At 45.5% G+C, this 18,132-nt stretch overlaps 1 protein-coding gene across 1 annotated transcript; it reads right to left on the bottom strand.

Moving 5' to 3' along the window:
* Positions 1–2,037: 2,037 nt before the first annotated feature.
* Positions 2,038–2,870, bottom strand: LOC123167120 (protein GLUTAMINE DUMPER 6). The gene has a single exon (XM_044584953.1). The coding sequence runs from the start codon at positions 2,668–2,670 to the stop codon at positions 2,311–2,313; it is 360 nt and encodes a 119-aa protein (XP_044440888.1). The 5' UTR covers positions 2,671–2,870; the 3' UTR covers positions 2,038–2,310.
* Between the last annotated feature and the right edge of the window lie 15,262 nt (positions 2,871–18,132).

Raw genomic sequence — 18,132 nt, 5'->3', positions numbered from 1 at the left:
AACAACCATATGTCGATGGTGAGGAAGAGCTTCAGTCGGGATAGAGTTTTTGGCCAATCTCCAAGCGAAGTTTTTCAACTTTCCTGGTAATTTGAGATTCCACAAACGGCTCCACTACCCCCTAAACTCAACCTTATATGAATTTTCCGCTCTTCCCTTTTGCCAATCCTCCCTTCTTCTTGTTGTTTCGCTTAGAAGCTTGTATGCAGATCTGACCGTGAACTGCCCTGTTCTTTCATAGTGCCAAGCCCAAGCATCTGCAAAGTTAATAGCACTTAAAGGAATGTTCAGGATGATCTGGACATCTGGTTCTTGCATGTGTTCGCGCAGCTTATGGCAATCCCACTGTCGTCTCCCCCCCAGACCATTAGCTTGCTCACCATCTCCGGTATATTATGTGATCTTGGGTGTAGGGCTCGCATCATATAATCTCGAGGAATCCAGTTCTGGTTCCAAATGCTTGTCGTCTGTCCATTCCTGATTCTCTTCACTATTCCTTGTTTTAAAATCTCCGTTCCTGCACAGATTGCCCTCCAGACTTGTGATGGGTGAGACCCCAATTCCGCCTCAAGGAAATCATGATTCGGGAAGTAGACAACCTTCAAAAGCTTGGCACCCAGCGAGTCCGGAGCCTTAAGCGAACGCCATGACTGTTTTGCTAGCATGCATAAGTTGAACATCTCGGTATCCCGGAAGCCTAGTCCACCCAAATATTTTGGCATGGTAAGGGATTCCCATGATACCCACACTGCCTTTCTCTCCCCATTCATACTTCCCCAAAAAAACTTCCTGAGCATCGTGTCAATCTGTTGGCATAAACCCCTTGGGAGCAGAAAACACGACATAGAAAAAGTCAGTATTGCTTGTGCCACGGACTTGATCAGAACTTCTTTTCCCGCAGTAGCCATACACTTTTCCACCCATCCTTGTACCTTCGCCCAAATCCTATCCTTAATATATTTGAAGGCTCCATTTTCTGACTTCCCTACATCTGAAGGTAATCCCAAATACCATTCTGCCAAAGATTCATTTGGGACTTGAAGTACTTCCTTGATTTGAGTTCTCACATTGTCAGGACATCCTTTGCCAAAGAAAATGCTTGACTTTGTGAGATTAACCCTCTGACCCGATGTTGCACAATACTCATTTATAGTGTTTCCTATTTTTTAGCCCCTTCTATGTTTGCCTTGAAGATCAACAAACAATCATTCGCAAAAAGGAGATGATTTACCGGTGGCGCCGTAGGGGCTACAACCACACCCTTTATGTTAACATCATCACTCCTAGCCTTCAACAGACAAGAGAGACCCTCGGCAGCTAAGAGGAACAAGTATGGAGATATGGGATCTCCTTGTCGTATCCCTCTAGTTGGCTTGAACTTCTCCATCTTTACTCCGTTAACCAGGACAGAAAAAGTCACAGTGGACACACACCTCATAATTCTCTTAACCCAACCTTGCTCCAACCCAAGTTTTAACATCACAGCATCTAGATAGTTCCATTCAACTCTATCATACACCTTCATCACATCGAGCTTTTTTTTTTAGGGGAATTCACCATATCGAGCTTTAGTGCACAGTGAGAGTTTCTTTTGCTTCTTGACCTCGTGCTCGTGTGTGTTTCTTGGGCCAACTGCTCGCTCGTGCGTCCACAGATTTTGCTCGTGTGTATCCAAAACAATGGCTCGCCCAGGCCCAATAGGCAGTTACGGCCCAAGTGTAAGAGCCTGTGAACGAAAGAGCGTTTTAAGGAATTTTAACGTAAGAGATCCTAAAAAAAGGAATTTTAACGTAAGACAGAAACATACATGACGGCATGTTTCGAAAAAAAAACATATATAATGATGAACGGCCAGAAGATACATATAAAATAGTAAAGATAAAGATATATAGATAGATGACTCATTGTGACCTGCGACTGCGAGACTTTCAAGAGAGACAGTCTCCTAGAATGACGAGGACGGGCGAGTATTTATAATATGGTTGTAATATCACCCACCCAAACGAAAAGTGCGGCAATTTCAATTGGAAATCGAACTGGAGAGCAGCCAAGCGAGCGTCATGCATTTATTGAATATGCAGGCCAAAATTCCATTCGCGTTCACTCACAGATCTCAACGTGCGCCGCCGGCGCGCTCACGCCATGCGCGCCGCTCACCTCACCAAGAACGCAAACTACAGCTCTATCTTCTCTGCTAATTAGATTCTACAGACAGAACACGCGGAGAAAATCCTAGGAGAAAATCTGACGACCAAAATTGGCCCCGCGTCCCGCAGAGGGGACACGGGTGCGCGCGGCGCCGCGCCGCGCCTACGACGCGTCCGCGTTTCGCGGTTCCCCCGCGTCGGCGTTTACGGCGGGGAACGCGAACGGCCTGGCGCTGGCGAGGAAGGACGGCAAGTCGTCACCGGCCATGATGACGACGACCTTGGGCTCCCTGTCGAGCGGCGCCATCCCGCGCGCCGACGCGTCCTCGCCGGCGCTCCCCCGCCGCGACGACGACCCGGACGGCTTGCTGTCCGTGCAGACGAGGACGAGCAGCGCCACGGCGATGATCCCCATCATGAGCGCGAAGCCGAGGAGGAGGTACGGCGTCGGCGTCCTCCAGAACGCCGGGTGCGCGCCGTGGCCGACCGCCACCATCGCCTCGCCTGCTCTGATCGGCCTCATGACGAACGATGGAGCACACGGATCGATCCCTCTTCTCCTGATCTTTCTCTTGTCTGTTTCGTCCTCTCTGTGTGCGTACAGCAAGCAGAGCGGTGGTTTCTCGCTTGTTCTCTGTGGGTGGCTGTAACGTCTGAGTGGGAGACTGCGACCGAGAGGAGGGGAGGGAGCCGGTATTTATAGGGGCCCCGCCGAAGGAGGCCGAGAGCGCGGAAAAGTGACTGCGCGTCGCGGCGCGGCGACGGAGCTTTGCTTGCCAGCTCTGCTCTGCGTGTACCTCCCCCAGGTGCTCCTCCAGTGGCCCGCGGGTTTGGTTTGGGCGGTCTGCGGCTGCATGCACACGAAGGAACGCCTGCAGCTGCTGGGTTTTGGCCGCTTGGATGGTGGGGCCTGGTTTTTCGGGTCTCGAGAGACAGGTGGGGCCCTGCCCAACATAGGTGGCGAGATCACTGCATCCAATGCCATCATGATTAAAAAACATCCAAAAAATGGAATTGAGTGTACCAGTAAGTAGAAGGATAATTTAATTTCAACCTCAGTGAGTAGATTCTGGAAGTTTCTGCAAAGATACGGTGTGAAACGAGAAGCGGATACTCGATGTTCGGGAACGCCGAGGTGTGAACTGGCTGTACTGGCACTGGCAGAGTTCAATGCAGAACTCCGGGTGGAGGAGATTCAGTGAACCTAGCCATGTGGAGATCAAACGCATGGTATAAAACAAAAAATGTATGCTTGCCCGGCCGCTGAACTTGGTCCAGGAGATCGGGTTGATGCACGCCTCGCTGACAGTGGACACGTTCTGGAACAACCAACGGCGAAGTGACGAACAGCGCATTGTGTTGCATGGTCGCCAACGGAGTAAGATGTAACATGTTCTGTTTTTTTAATAAATAAATAAATGAACAAAGACTTGTATTAGTATGTATATGTTCATTCATTTCAAGCACTACCCCTAGACAGGGCGACGGAGATTCAACGAACCTTGCCGTGATAACAGAAGGAGTCGACCATCGACGAACCTGGTCCAGGGCCTCGGCATGATCCATATATGCACCCGTTCTCTTACGTGCGGGCTAGGCCTATCATAAACCTGATCAAATGTTAACCACTTGGCTGTTTGGTTTTATTTTTGAATTGCCGACCACACTTTTGGTAGGTATCTGTGACAAATAAATTTCTGTACTCCCTCTGTCGCGAATCCATTTCTGCGACAAGTAATTCAGGATGGAGGGAATAGTTCTTTGAAACCCTAACACGAAAAGTGGTAGTTTTATGCTATTTACTCCCATTTACGCATAAATTATGGTTTTTTGTAATATACAAGAATACATATCCAATTGCATATTTTTTGCCTAAAAGAAGTTTTCTAAGAATGAATGAATTAGGGACATTGGCATTAACCTTTCAAACGAAATAAAATAAAAAAATAAAACAAATAACAGCAAAATTTGCATACAATTTACACAGACATTGCTTTTTTAATTTGCAAGAACAAGAACGTCAATTTTTTTAAAATAATGAAGTTTTTTTAAGAAGGAACGAATTAGTGGCATTGGTATTGCCCTTTAAAAAGAAAGAAAAAATAAAATAAAAAAACAGATAAAATTTACACATAAATTTGCTTTTTATAATACGCAAGAATACGTAAATAATAGTGGTTTTTTGCCACAAAATTTTTACTTGGAAAGAATGAATTAATGACATTGGTATTACCTTTCAAAATGAAAGAAAAGAAAAGAGCAGTTAAAAATCAAAATAATTAAGTCTTTTAAGGAAGAATGATTACTGGCATTAGTATTACTCTTTAAGAATAAATAAATAATATATAATGACAAAATTCGCACAGAATTTACACATAAATTGCATTTTTTTAATAATATGCAAGGATTAGCAAATGATAGTGGAGTTTTCGCAAAGAAGAAATTTCCTAAGAAGGAATGAATTATTGGCATTGGTAGTACCATTAAGAAGATAGCTAATGAAATAAAAACTAAAACAAAAATAGAAAAATGGTGTTTTCTAGGGAATAATGAATTAGTGGCATTGGTATTATCATTTAAAAAGGAAAAAAATAAAATCAAAGTAATGAACTTTTCACATGATAAATGAATTAGTGGCATTGGTTTTAACCTTTAAGAAGAAATAAATAAAATACATAAATTGCACACAACTTTGCATTAAAATCGTAATATATAAATAATAAACACATAATATTGCAATTTTCACATTGGTTTAATTTACATGAAGGAAATATGCACTAGAGGCAATAATAAAGTTGTTATTTATATTTCCTTATATCATGATAAATGTTTATTATTCATGCTAGAATTGTATTAACCGGAAACTTAGTACATGTGTGAATACATAGACAAACAGAGTGTCAGTAGTATGCCTCTACTTGACTAGCTCGTTAACCAAAGAGGGTTAAGTTTCCTAGCCATAGACATGAGTTGTCATTTGATTAACGGGATCACATCATTAGAGAATGATGTGATTGACAAGACCCATCCGCTAGCTTAGCACGATGATCGTTTAGTTTGTTGCTATTGCTTTCTTCATAACTTATACATGTTCCTATGACTATGAGATTATGCAACTCCCGAATACCGGAAGAACACTTAGTGTGCTATCAAACGTCACAACGTAACTGGGTGATTATGAAGATTCTCTACAGGTGTCTCCGATGGTGTTTGTTGAGTTGGCATAGATCGAGATTAGGATTTGTCACTCCGATTGTCGGAGAGGTATCTCTGGGCCCTCTCGGTAATGCACATCACTATAAGCCTTGAAAGCAATGTGACTAATGACTTAGTTGCAGGATGATGCATTACAGAACGAGTAAACAGACTTGCCGGTAACGAGATTGAACTAGGTATGATGATACCGATGATCAAATCTCAGGCAAGTAACATACCGATGACAAAGGGAACAACGTATGTTGTTACGCAGTTTGACCGATAAAGATCTTCATAGAATATGTGGGAGCCAATAGGAGCATCCAGGTTCCGCTATTGGTTATTGCCGGAAATGAGTCTCGTCATGTCTACATAGTTCTCGAACCCGTAGGGTCCGCACGCTTAACGGTCGATGACGATCGGTATTACCCGCTCCGTCCGGAAATACTTGTCATCAAAATGAATAAAAGGGGATGTATCTAGATGTATATTAGTTCTAGATACATGCCTTTTTATCCATTTTGATGACAAGTTTTTTTTGACAGAGGGAGTATGAGTTTATGTGTTTTGATGTACCGAAGGTAGTTCGGAGTCCCGGATGTGATCACAGACATGACGAGGAGTCTCGAAATGGTCGAGGCATGAAGATTGATATATTGGAAGGTTATGTTTGGACACCGGAATGGTTTTGGATGAGTTCGGGCATTTACCGGTGTACCGGGGGGTTATCGGAACCCCCCGGGGGCTTAATGGGCCTACATGGGCTTTAGTGGAAGAGAGAGGAGGCGGCCAAGAGGTTGGGCGCCCCCCAAAGCCCAATTCGAATTGGGAGGGGGGCCGACCCCCCTTTCCTTCTTCCCCTCTTCCCCTTCCTTCCCCGTCCTAGTTGGACTAGGAAAACGGGGAAACCTACTCCTAGTAGGAGTAGGAATCACCCCTTGGGGGCGCACCATGAGGCCGGCCGGCCCCCTCCTTTATATACGGGGGAGGGGGCACCCCATAGACACACAAGTTGATTGTTTAGCCGTGTGCGGTGCCCCCCTCCACAGATTTCCACCTCGGTCATATTGTCGTAGTGCTTAGGCGAAGCCCTGCGTCGGTAACTTCATCATCACCGTCACCACATCGTCGTGCTGACGAAACTCTCCCTTGGCCTCAGCTAGATCTAGAGTTCGAGGGACGTCACCGAGCTGAACGTGTGCAGATCGCGGAGGTGCCGTGCGTTCGGTACTTGACCAGTTGGATCACGAAGACGTTCGACTACATCAACCGCGTTACTTAACGCTTCCGCTTTCGGTCTACGAGGGTACGTAGACACTCTCCCCTCTCGTTGCTATGCATCTCCTAGATAGATCTTGCATGATCGTAGGAAATTGTTTGAAATACTACGTTCCCCAACAGTGGCATCCGAGCTAGGTCTATGCGTAGATGTTATATGCACGAGTAGAACACAAAGAGTTGTGGGCGATAATAGTCATACTGCTTACCGGCATGTCATGCTTTGATTCGGCGGTATTGTTGGATGAAGCGGCCCAGACCGACATTACATGACCGCGTTCATGAGACTGGTTCTACTGCCGTGCTTCGCACACAGGTGGCTAGTGGGTGTCCGTTTCTCCAACTTTAATTGAATCGAGTGTGACTACGCCCGGTCCTTGTTGAAGGTTAAAATAGAACACTTGACGAAAAATCGTTGTGGTTTTTGATGCGTAGGTAAGAACGGTTCTTGCTAAACCCGTAGCAGCCACGTAAAATTTGCAACAAGTAGAAGACGTCGAACTTGTTTTTGTAGGGTATGTTGTGATATGATATGGTCAAGACGTGATGATATATAAATTGTTGTATGAGATGATCATGTTTTGTAACAGTTATCGGCAACTGGCAGGAGCCTTATGGTTGTCGCTTTATTGTATGAAATGCAATCGCCATGTAATTGCTTTAGTTTATCACTAAGAGGTAGCGATAGTCGTGATAGCAATAGTTGGCGAGACGACAACGATGCTTCGATGAAGATCAAGGTGTCAAGCCGGTGACGATGGTGATCATGATGGTGCTTTGGAGATGGAATCAAAGGCACAAGATGATGATGGCCATATCATATCACTTATATTGATTGCATGTGATGTTTATCCTTTATGCATCTTATTTTGCTTAGATCGGCGGTAGCATTATAAGATGATCTCTTACTAAATTTCAAGGTATAAGTGTTCTCCCTGAGTATGCACCGTTGCGACAGTTCATCGTGCCGAGACACCACGTGATGATCGGGTGTGATAAGCTCTACGTTCACATACAACGAGTGCAAGCCAATTTTGCACACGCAGAATACTCGGGTTAAACTTGACGAGCCTAGCATATGCAGATATGGCCTCGGAACACTGAGACCGAAAGGTCGAGCGTGAATCATATAGTAGATATGATCAACATAGTGATGTTCACCATTGAAAACTACTCTATCTCACGTGATGATCGGACATGGTTTAGTTGATTTGGATCACATGATCACATAGATGATTAGAGGGATGGCTATCTAAGTGGGAGTTCTTAAGTAATATGATTAATTAAACTTTAATTTATCATGAACTTAGTACCTGATAGTATTTTGCATGTCTATGTTGTTGTAGATCAATGGCCCGTGCTACTGTTCCTTTGAATTTTAATGCGTTCCTAGAGAAAACTAAGTTGAAAGATGATGGTAGCAACTACACGGACTGGGTCCGTAACTTGAGGATTATCCTCATTGCTGCACAGAAGAATTACTTCCTGGAAGCACCGCTAGGTGCCAGGCCTGCTGCAGATGCTGCTGATGACGTTAAGAACGTCTGGCAGAGCAAAGCTGATGACCACTCGATAGTTCAGTGTGCCATACTTTACGGCTTAGAACCGGGACTTCAACGATGTTTTGAACGTCATGGAGCATATGAGATGTTCCAGGAGTTGAAGTTAATATTTCAAGCAAATGCCCGGATTGAGAGATATGAAGTCTCCAATAAGTTCTACAGCTGTAAAATGGAGGAGAATAGTTCTGTCAGTGAACATATACTAAAAATGTCTGGGTATCATAATCACTTGACTCAGCTGGGAGTTAATCTTTCGGTTGATAGTGTCATTGACAGAGTTCTTCAATCACTGCCACCAAGCTACAAAAGCTTCGTGATGAACTATACTATGCAAGGGATGGATAAGACAATTCCCGAGCTCTTCGCAATGCTAAAGGCTGCAGAGGTAGAAATCAAGAAGGAGCATCAAGTGTTGATGGGCAACAAGACCACCGGTTTCAAGTAGAAGGGCAAAGGGAAGAAGGGGAACTTCAAGAAGAACGGCAAGCAAGTTGCTGCTCAAGTGAAGAAGCCCATGTTTGGACCTAAGCCTGAGACTGAGTGCTTCTACTGCAAAGGGACTGGTCACCGGAAGCGGAACTGCCACAAGTATTTGGCGGATAAGAAGGATGGCAAAGTGAAAGGTATATTTGATATACATGTTATTGATGTGTACTTAACTAATGCTTGCAGTAGCGCCTGGTTATTTGATACTGGTTTTGTTGCTCATATTGGCAACTCGAAACATGGGCTATGGATTAAGCGAAGATTGGCTAAGGACGAGGTGACGATGCGCGTGGGAAATGGTTCCAAAGTCGGTGTGATCGCCGTCGGCATGCTACCTCTACATCTACCTCCAGGATTAGTTTTAGACCTGAATAATGAAGGAAATATGCCCTAGAGGCAATAATAAAGTTGTTATTTATATTTCCTTATATCATCATAAATGTTTATTATTCATGCTAGAATTGTATTAACCGGAAACTTAGTACATGTGTGAATACATAGACAAACAAAGTGTCACTAGTATGCCTCTACTTGACTAGCTCGTTGAATCAAAGATGGTTAAGTTTCCTAGCCATAGACATGAGTTGTCATTTGATTAACGGGATCATATCATTAGAGAATGATGTGATTGACTTGACCCATTCCGTCAGCTTAGCACTTGATCGTTTAGTTTGTTGCTATTGCTTTCTTCATGATTTATACATGTTCGTATGACTATGGGATTATGCAACTCCCGAATACCGGAGGAACACTTAGTGTGCTATCAAACGTCACAACATAAATGGGTGACTATAAAGATGCTCTACAGGTGTCTCTGATGGTGTTTGTTGGGTTGGCATAGATCGAGATTAGGATTTGTCACTCCGTGTTTCGGAGAGGTATCTCTGGGCCCTCTCGGTAATGTACATCACTATAAGCCTTGCAAGCAATGTGACTAATGAGTTAGTTACGGGATGATGCATTACGGAACGAGTAAAGAGACTTGCCGATAACGAGATTGAACTAGGTATTGAGATACCGATGATCGAATCTCGGGCAAGTAACATACCGATGACAAAGGGAACAACGTATGTTGTTATGCGGTTTGACCAATAAAGATCTTTGTAGAATATGTAGGAAGCAATATGAGCATCCAGGTTCCGCTATTGGTTATTGTACGGAGATGTGTCACGGTCATGTCTACATAGTTCTCGAACCCATAGGGTCTGCACGCTTAACATTCGGCGACGATCGGTATTATGAGTTTATGTGTTTTGATGTACCGAAGGTTGTTCGGAGTCCCGGATGTGAACACGGACATGACGAGGAGTCTCTAAATGGTCGAGACATAAAGATTTATATATTGGACGACTATGTTTGGACTTCGGAATGGTTCCGAGTGAGTTCGGGCAATTACCGGAGTACCAGGGGGTTACCGGAACACCCTGGGGAGTCTAATGGGCCATATGGGCCTTAGTGGAGAGAGAGGGGCGACCAGGGTAGGTCGCACGCCCCCTCCCCCTTGGATCCGAATTGGACTAGGGAAGGGGGGCGGCGCCCCCCTTTCCTTCTACCTCTCTCCTCCTTCCTTCCTCTCCTACTCCAACTAGGGAGGGGGGGAATCCTACTCCCGGTGAGAGTAGGACTCCCCTTGGGGGGCGCCATGAGAGGGCTGACCCTCCCCTCCTCCACTCCTTTATATACGGGGGAGGGGGACACCCCATAGACACACAAGTTGACAGTTGTCTTAGCCATGTGTGGTGCCCCCCTCCACAGATTCCACCTCGGTCATATCGTTGTAGTGCTTAGGCGAAGCCCTGCATCGATAACTTCATCATCACCGTCATCACGCCGTCGTGCTGACGAAGCTCTCCCTCGACACTCAGCTGGATCGAGAGTTCGTGAGATGTCACCGAGCCGAACGTGTGCAGATCGCGGAGGTGCCGTACTTTCGGTACTAGGATCGGTCGGATCGTGAAGACGTACGACTACATCAACAGTGTTGTCATAACGCTTCCGCTTTCAGTCTACGAGGGTACGTGGAAAACACTCTCCCCTCTCATTGCTATGCATCACCTAGATGGATCTTGCGTGTGTGTATGATTTTTTTTTGAAATTACTACGTTCCCCAACAGTGGCATCAGAGCCAGGTCTATGCGTAGATGTTATATGCACGAGTAGAACACAAAGAGTTTTGGGCGATAATAGTCATACTGCTTACCAGCATGTCATACTTTGATTCAGCGGTATTGTTAGATGAAGCGGCCCGGACCGACATTACACGTACGCTTACGCGAGACTGGTTCTACCGACGTGCTTTGTATACAGGTGGCTGACGGGTGTCAGTTTCTTCAACTTTAGTTGAATCGAGTGTGACTACACCCGGTCCTTGTTGAAGGTTAAAACAGCAAACTTGACGAAAAATCGTTGTGGTTTTGATGCGTAGGTAAGAACGGTTCTTGCTTAGCCCGTAGCAGCCACGTAAAATTGCAACAATAATGTACAGGACGTCTAACTTGTTTTTGCAGGGCATGTTGTGATGTGATATGGTCAAGACATGATGCTAAATTTTATAGTATGAGATGATCATGTTTTGTAACACAGTTATCGGCAACTGGTAGGAGCCATATGGTTGTCGCTTTATTGTATGAAATACAATCGCCATGTAATTGCTTTACTATATCACTAAGCGGTAGCGATAGTCGTGATAGCAATAGTTGGCAAGACGACAACGATGCTTCGATGGAGATCAAGGTGTCAAGCCGGTGACGATGGTGATCATGACGGTGCTTTGGAAATGGAGATCAAAGGAACAAGATGATGATGGCCATATCATATCACTTATATTGATTGCATGTGATGTTATCGTTTATGCATCTTATTTTGCTTAGTTCAGCGGTAGCATTATAAGATGATCTCTCACTAAATTTGAAGGTACAAGTGTTCTCCTTGAGTATGCACCATTACAAAAGTTCGTCGTGCCAAGACACCACATGATGATCGGGTGTGATAAGCTCTACGTTCACATACAACGGGTGCAAGCCAGTTTTGCACACGTAGAACACTCGGGTTAAACTTGACGAGCCTAGCATATGCAGATATGGCCTGGGAACACTGAGACCGAAAGGTCGAGCGTGAATCATATAGTAGATATGATCAACATAGTGATGTTCACCATTGAAAACTACTCCATCTCACGTGATGATCGGACATGGTTTAGTTGATTTGGATCACGTGATCACTTAGATGATTAGAGGGATGTCTATCTAAGTGGGAGTTCTTAAGTAATATGATTAATTGAACTTTAATTTATCATGAACTTAGTACCTGATAGTATTTTGCATGTCTATGTTGTTGTAGATCGATGGCCCGTGCTACTGTTCCTTTGAATTTTAATGAGTTCCTAGAGAAAGCTAAGTTGAAAGATGATGGTAGCAACTACACGGACTGGGTCCGTAACTTGAGGATTATCCTCATTGCCGCATAAAAGAGTTACATCTTGGAAGCACCGCTAAGTGCAAGACCCGCTACAGGAGCAACGCGGACGTTGTGAACTCCTGGCAGAGCAAAGCTGATGACTACTCGATAGTTCAGTGTGCCATGATTTACGGCTTAGAACCGAGACTTCAACTATGTTTTGAATGTCATGGAGCATATGAGATGTTCCAGGAGTTGAAGTTAATATTTCAAGCAAATGCCCGGATTGAGAGATATGAAGTCTCCAATAAGTTCTATAGCTGCAAAATGGAGGAGAATAGTTCTGTCAGTGAGCATATACTCAAAATGTCTGGGTATCATAATCACTTGACTCAGCTGGGAGTTAATCTTCCGATTGATAGTGTCATTGACAGAGTTCTTCAATCACTGCCACCAAGCTGATAAAGCTTCATGATGAACTATAGCATGCAAGGGATGGATAAGACGATTCCCGAGCTCTTCGCAATGGTAATGGCTGCGGAGGTAGAAAGAAAGAAGGAGCATCATGTGTTGATGGTCAACAAGGTCACCAGTTTCAATAAAAAGGGTAAAGGGAAGAAGGGGAACTTCAAGAAGAACGGCAAGCAAGTTGCTTATCAAGTGAAGAAGCCCAAGTCTAGACCTAAGCCTGAGACTGAGTGCTTCTACTTCAAAGGGACTGGTCACTGGAAGCGGAACTGCCCCAAGTATTTGGCGGATAAGAAGGATGGCAAGGTGAACAAAGGTATATGTGATATACATGTTATTGACGTGTACCTTACTAATACTCGCCGTAGTACCTGGTTATTTGATACTGGTTCTCTTGCTAATATTTGCAACTCGAAACAGGGACTCCGGATTAAGCGAAGATTGGCTAAGGACGAGGTGACGATGCGCGTGGGAAATGGTTCCAAAGTCGATGTGATCGACGTCGGCACGCTACCTCTACATCTACCTTCGGGATTAGTTTTAGACCTAATGTAACGCCCCGAGACCGATGCTCCAGACGCTTTCCATGTTTTGCATTGTTGCCGCGTGTTATTTATTTATTTGTTGCATTCATCATCACATCATCCGCATTGCATCCGCATGTTTTCTTAAACTCGTGGTCCGTTCTTAGTTCCTGCTTGTCCCTGTTGCCTTCGTTGTCCCTTCGAGACCAACCGTTCTTTTGTTGTCCGACCGTCTGAGCCTCTCTGCACAATGCACAAAACCCCTTCTCGCGCGCGTCCGAAACCTGTCCCGAACCCGACCCGCTCGGTCGTGACCGTTGGATTCAGATCATCCCCAAACATCTATAAAACATCTCCATTTTCCTTATTGGACTCCCTAGCCTATTTATTCCCGTCCGTCGGTTTTCGATCGGAAGGTCCAAACTCTCCCCCTTCCCTATATATAGTTCACCCACATGCCTATTTGGACAAACCCTAGACCAACTCCCTAAAATTCCTCCTAGCCGCCGCCACCCCTGTCCATTCTCTGCTCCTTCCTCGGGATCTCACCTGCCTACCCATCCACCAGCCGCCACTCTCTCCATCGGGATCCCACCCAATCCACTACCTCCCCTCGTTTTCAGCCCTGAGCCAACAAGCAGCTCCTTCTCATCCCCGTGGAGTAGCGAGCAGTGCCTGACCCCGCCTCGTCTCCGCGCCGCCGACGAGCTTCGTTCAAGATGAGCCACGCGCCCCCTTCTTTTCCTTTCTCTCCCTTCCCCTGGTTCTTCTCTCCCCTGACCGCACTGTCTTCCTCTTCTCTGGTTCACAGGAAGGCCATGGCCTTGGAGCTTCACCCACGTCCATCTCCCTCAGCGCACCCGAGATCCATCCTCCCGATGCAACCAGCCACCTCGTCCTCCTCCTTCGTGCGCCCCAGTGCCCGCAAGCGCTGGGACGCTAGCCTCCTCTCGCGCCCGAGGGGCTCCCCGAGCACCTCGTCCCCGCCACCAAGTCGTCGCCTAAGGCCCCGTCCTTGCCACCCTCCGGCGACCTCGTCCTTCACGCGTTGCTGGAACCCCTCGACGCTCTCTCGCACCTGCAAGGCATCGTCCCCTGAACCTGTCGGTTTTCCTCCCTGCAATGAGCCGGAGCGCTCGCCTCGCTCATCCGCATCGACCCCGCGGCCCTGGCCTCAACTCGCCGCCGGATCCATTTGCTCTCGGCGTCCACGACGAGCTCCGCCCGGTCTCCTCGCGCCCCGCCGCCCGCTGCCTCCTCTGCATCACGCCGGCACGCCTGACCTCTTCGTCGCGCTGTTCCCCTGCTTCTGCGTGCGAGGAGGACGACCAGCGCCAAGTCCCGCAGCGCCCGTTGACCGCGTCGTTGCCTCCAGATCCGGCCCAGCCAGCGCCCTCTCCACCGACCTGGGCCTCAGCCCATGGTGAGCCAGCGCTGCACCCCTTCCACTGTTGGCCCAAGTGCAGATTCGGCCCGATATGTTTTTTTCCTGGTCCTGCGAATTTTGCTAATTATCCAGTGATTTACTGTTTTGCAGAAAAACCCTCATGATCATGCATTTAATAACTCCACAACCGTGCATCGGATTAAAATGAATTATATATGTAAAATGCTTAGAATTTCATCTAGTTTCACATTATGCAACTTTCATCCATGTTTAAGATGTTTAAATGTGTTGTTTGAATTAATTTGCACAAATAGCATGTTAAAATGATTTATTTCATAACTAATTAACCGTAGCTCCGAATTTAATAAACTTTATATGTAAATGGGGTAGGAAAATGCATAGATTAACATGTTGCACTTTATTTTCCTGTTTAACAACAATAAAATATGGTTTTAGGGAGAACAGTACCATAACCAAAATATGCACATGAGGATTTTCCGGAATTGTTGTTCGTTGTTCCGGCCTCATTTAAACTTGCCCAGATAGGTAGTTTTCTTATGCCTCACCTCTTGCCATGTTAATCAACATTTAATATTGTTGGGTACATAACCGAGAGAGAACTAAATAATTGATGTGGTGTTTTGTCAATATGCAACTCGTTGCATATTGAGCTCCACTTAATTTGCAGTATTGTTTGTTGCATTTTGCCATGCCTCATGAAATCGGACATGCATCATACTTGTTTGTGCATCATGCCATGTGTATGTGGTGGTTGTTTACTATGTTGTTTGTTTCTTTCCGGGTTGCTTCTCTCGTTACCTTCGGTTTCATTCCGGAGTTGTGAGGATTCGTTCGACTACATCCGTTTGTCTTCTTCATGCACTCGTTCTTCTTCCTAGCGGGATTTCAGGCAAGATGACCATACCCTCGAAATCACTTCTATCTTTGCTTGCTAGTTGTTTGCTCTTTTGCTATGCCGCGCTACCAACCACTTGCTATATCATGCCTCCCATATTGCCATGTCAAGCCTCTAACCCACCTTTCCTAGCAAACCGTTGTTTGGCTATATTACCGCTTTTGCTCAGCCCTCTTATAGCGTTGATAGTTGCAGGTGAAGATGAAGTTTGTTCCATGTTGGAACATGGATATGTTGGGATATCACAATATCTCTTATCTTAATTAATGCATCTATATACTTGGTAAAGGGTGGAAGGCTCGGCCTTATGCCTGGTGTTTTGTTCCACTCTTGCCTCCCTAGTTTCCGTCATACCGGTGTTATGTTCCTTGATTTTGCGTTCCTAACGCGGTTGGGTGATTTATGGGCCCCCCTTGACAGTTCACTTTGAATAAAACTCCTCCAGCAAGGCCCAACCTTGGTTTTAACATTTCCCACCTAAGCCTTTTTCCCTTGGGTTCTGCAGACTCAAGGGTCATCTTTATTTACCCCCCCCGGGCCAGTGCTCCTTCGAGTGCTGGTCTAAACCGAGCGATGTCCAGCGCCCCCTGGGCAACCAGGGTCTATGCCAACCCGACGTCTTGCTCATCCGGTGTGCCCTGAGAATGAGATATGTGCAGCTCCTATCGGGATTTGTAGGCACATTCGGGCGGCTTTGCTGGTCTTGTTTTACCATTGTCGAAATGTCTTGCAAACCGGGATTCCGAGACTGTTCGGGTCTTCCCGGGAGAAGGAACATCCTTCATTGACCGTGAGAGCTTATAATGGGCTAAGTTGGGACACCCCTGCAGGGTATAAACTTTCGAGAGCCGTGCCCGCGGTTATGTGGCAGATGGGAATTTGTTAATATCCGGTTGTAGAGAACTTGACACTCGACTTAATTAAAATGCATCAACCGTGTGTGTAACCGTGATGGTCTCTTTTCGGCGGAGTCCGGGAAGTGAACACGGTTTTGGGTTATGTTTGACGTAAGTAGGAGTTCAGGATCACTTCTTGATCATTGCTAGCTTCACGACCGTTCCGTTGCTTCTCTTCTCGCTCTCATTTGCGTATCTTAGCCACCATATATGCTTAGTGCTTGCTGCAGCTCCACCTCATTACCCCATCCTTCCTATTAGCTTAAATAGTCTTGATCTCGCGGGTGTGAGATTGCTGAGTCCTCGTGACTCACAGATTCTACCAAAACAGTTGCAGGTGCCGACGAAACCAGTGCAGGTGATGCAACCGAGCTCAAGTGGCAGTTCGACGAGGAACTTGGTTGTTATTATGTTTCGTTTCCTGATGATCAGTAGTGGAGCCCAGTTGGGACGATCGGGGATCTAGCAGTTGGGTTTATCTTCTTTTCTTTTGGTTTTGACCGTAGTCGGTCTATATGTGTATCTGATTGATGTATGATTTATTTATGTATTGTGTGAAGTGGTGATTGTAAGCCAACTCTTTATCCCATTCTTACGACAAAACCACAATGCGGTTATGCCTCTAAGTCATGCCTCGACGCGTGGGATATATAGCCGCATCGTGGGCGTTACAAGTTGGTAATCAGAGCCATCCCAGACTTAGGAGCCCCCTGCTTGATTGAATCGCTGAGATTGTTGAGTCTAGAACAAAAATGTTTTGAGTCTTAGGATTATATAATCGGAGAGTAGGATTCTTTTTACTCCTCAGTCCCTTCGTCGCTCTGGTGAGGCCTCCTGACGTAGAAGTTTTGACTTTTCTCTCCTCAAATTTCACTAAATTTTTTTTAGGATCACGCAGGTATCTTGGAATCGTTCCGATGGTTTTGTGACGAGAACATTGTTCTTGGTGCCTCCTGACATTTAGGGGTTGTGGCAGTGTCCCGGGGAGTTGAGCTCCGAGGTGTTGTCGTCACAATTTTATCGTTGCAGTTCTGGAATACCTGAGTTTCGCCGACATCGAAAATCTCTTTTATGAAGTTGTTGGTGAGATCACCTCGACGCCACCCAGTACTGGGCGGGAGTTCGGGAGTATTGCCATAACTCGTATAATGGATGCTTTTCAAAGGTTGAGGTAAATTATTTCCGAAGGTTTCTTGGTTATGTGTTGAAGGATGGATACAGCTGGATCTAGGTATTGTTAGTTTGGGTGATATATTTTGTGTCCCCTGTATCCCCAACACTAGATTGCATAACCAGAAAGTTTCAGGAGTTTATAAGTGGGAATTCAAGTATCTCGTAGGATATCTTTCCAACACACACATGATACGATATGGGATTTATCATATGTTTGTTTCCGGCTTATTCTGCAAGCCAAATCCTTTGTTTTGTTTTTAGTTGTGGTATTCGAGTTGCTTCAATGTCAAGTGTTGATTCCATACCTTTTCCAAGTGGTGTTCTCATGTTTCTATGGGAGTGTTAATCCTTCTTGGTCATCAAGAGTGTCATCCCAATTCTATTTCCAACCGGTGTGCTTCTCTTCAAGTGGATCCGATCATTTTCAACATCCGCAAGATCAACTCTAAGTTTTCTCAACAGTGTTTGTTTCATCCGTCCCAAGTTGCCTTTGTTTTTCCCGCCCTCCCACCCTTTTCCTTCAAGGAATCAGATGTCTTAACCAAGTATCCATTCTATTCATGTGAAGTCCCTTCATTCTTTTCTTTCAATGTTCTTATCCGGTGATTTCCCATGAAGATACTAACGGAGCCTTAACTTCATCATTATTCGTTCTTTTTCTTCTCCAGTGGATTAAATTCAAGCTTTGTCGATCATATCTTATC

Source organism: Triticum aestivum, chromosome 7D (assembly GCF_018294505.1).
Source record: "Triticum aestivum cultivar Chinese Spring chromosome 7D, IWGSC CS RefSeq v2.1, whole genome shotgun sequence".
Taxonomy (NCBI): Eukaryota; Viridiplantae; Streptophyta; class Magnoliopsida; order Poales; family Poaceae; genus Triticum; species Triticum aestivum.
Note: the sequence above shows the minus strand (reverse complement) of the source record. Positions and strands in the feature narration are given on the sequence as shown.

What these genes read in the sequence shown, in the direction of transcription:
- LOC123167120 (XM_044584953.1), bottom strand. Translation starts at nt 2,670, where the DNA reads ATGAGGCCGATCAGAGCAGGCGAGGCGATGGTGGCGGTCGGCCACGGC.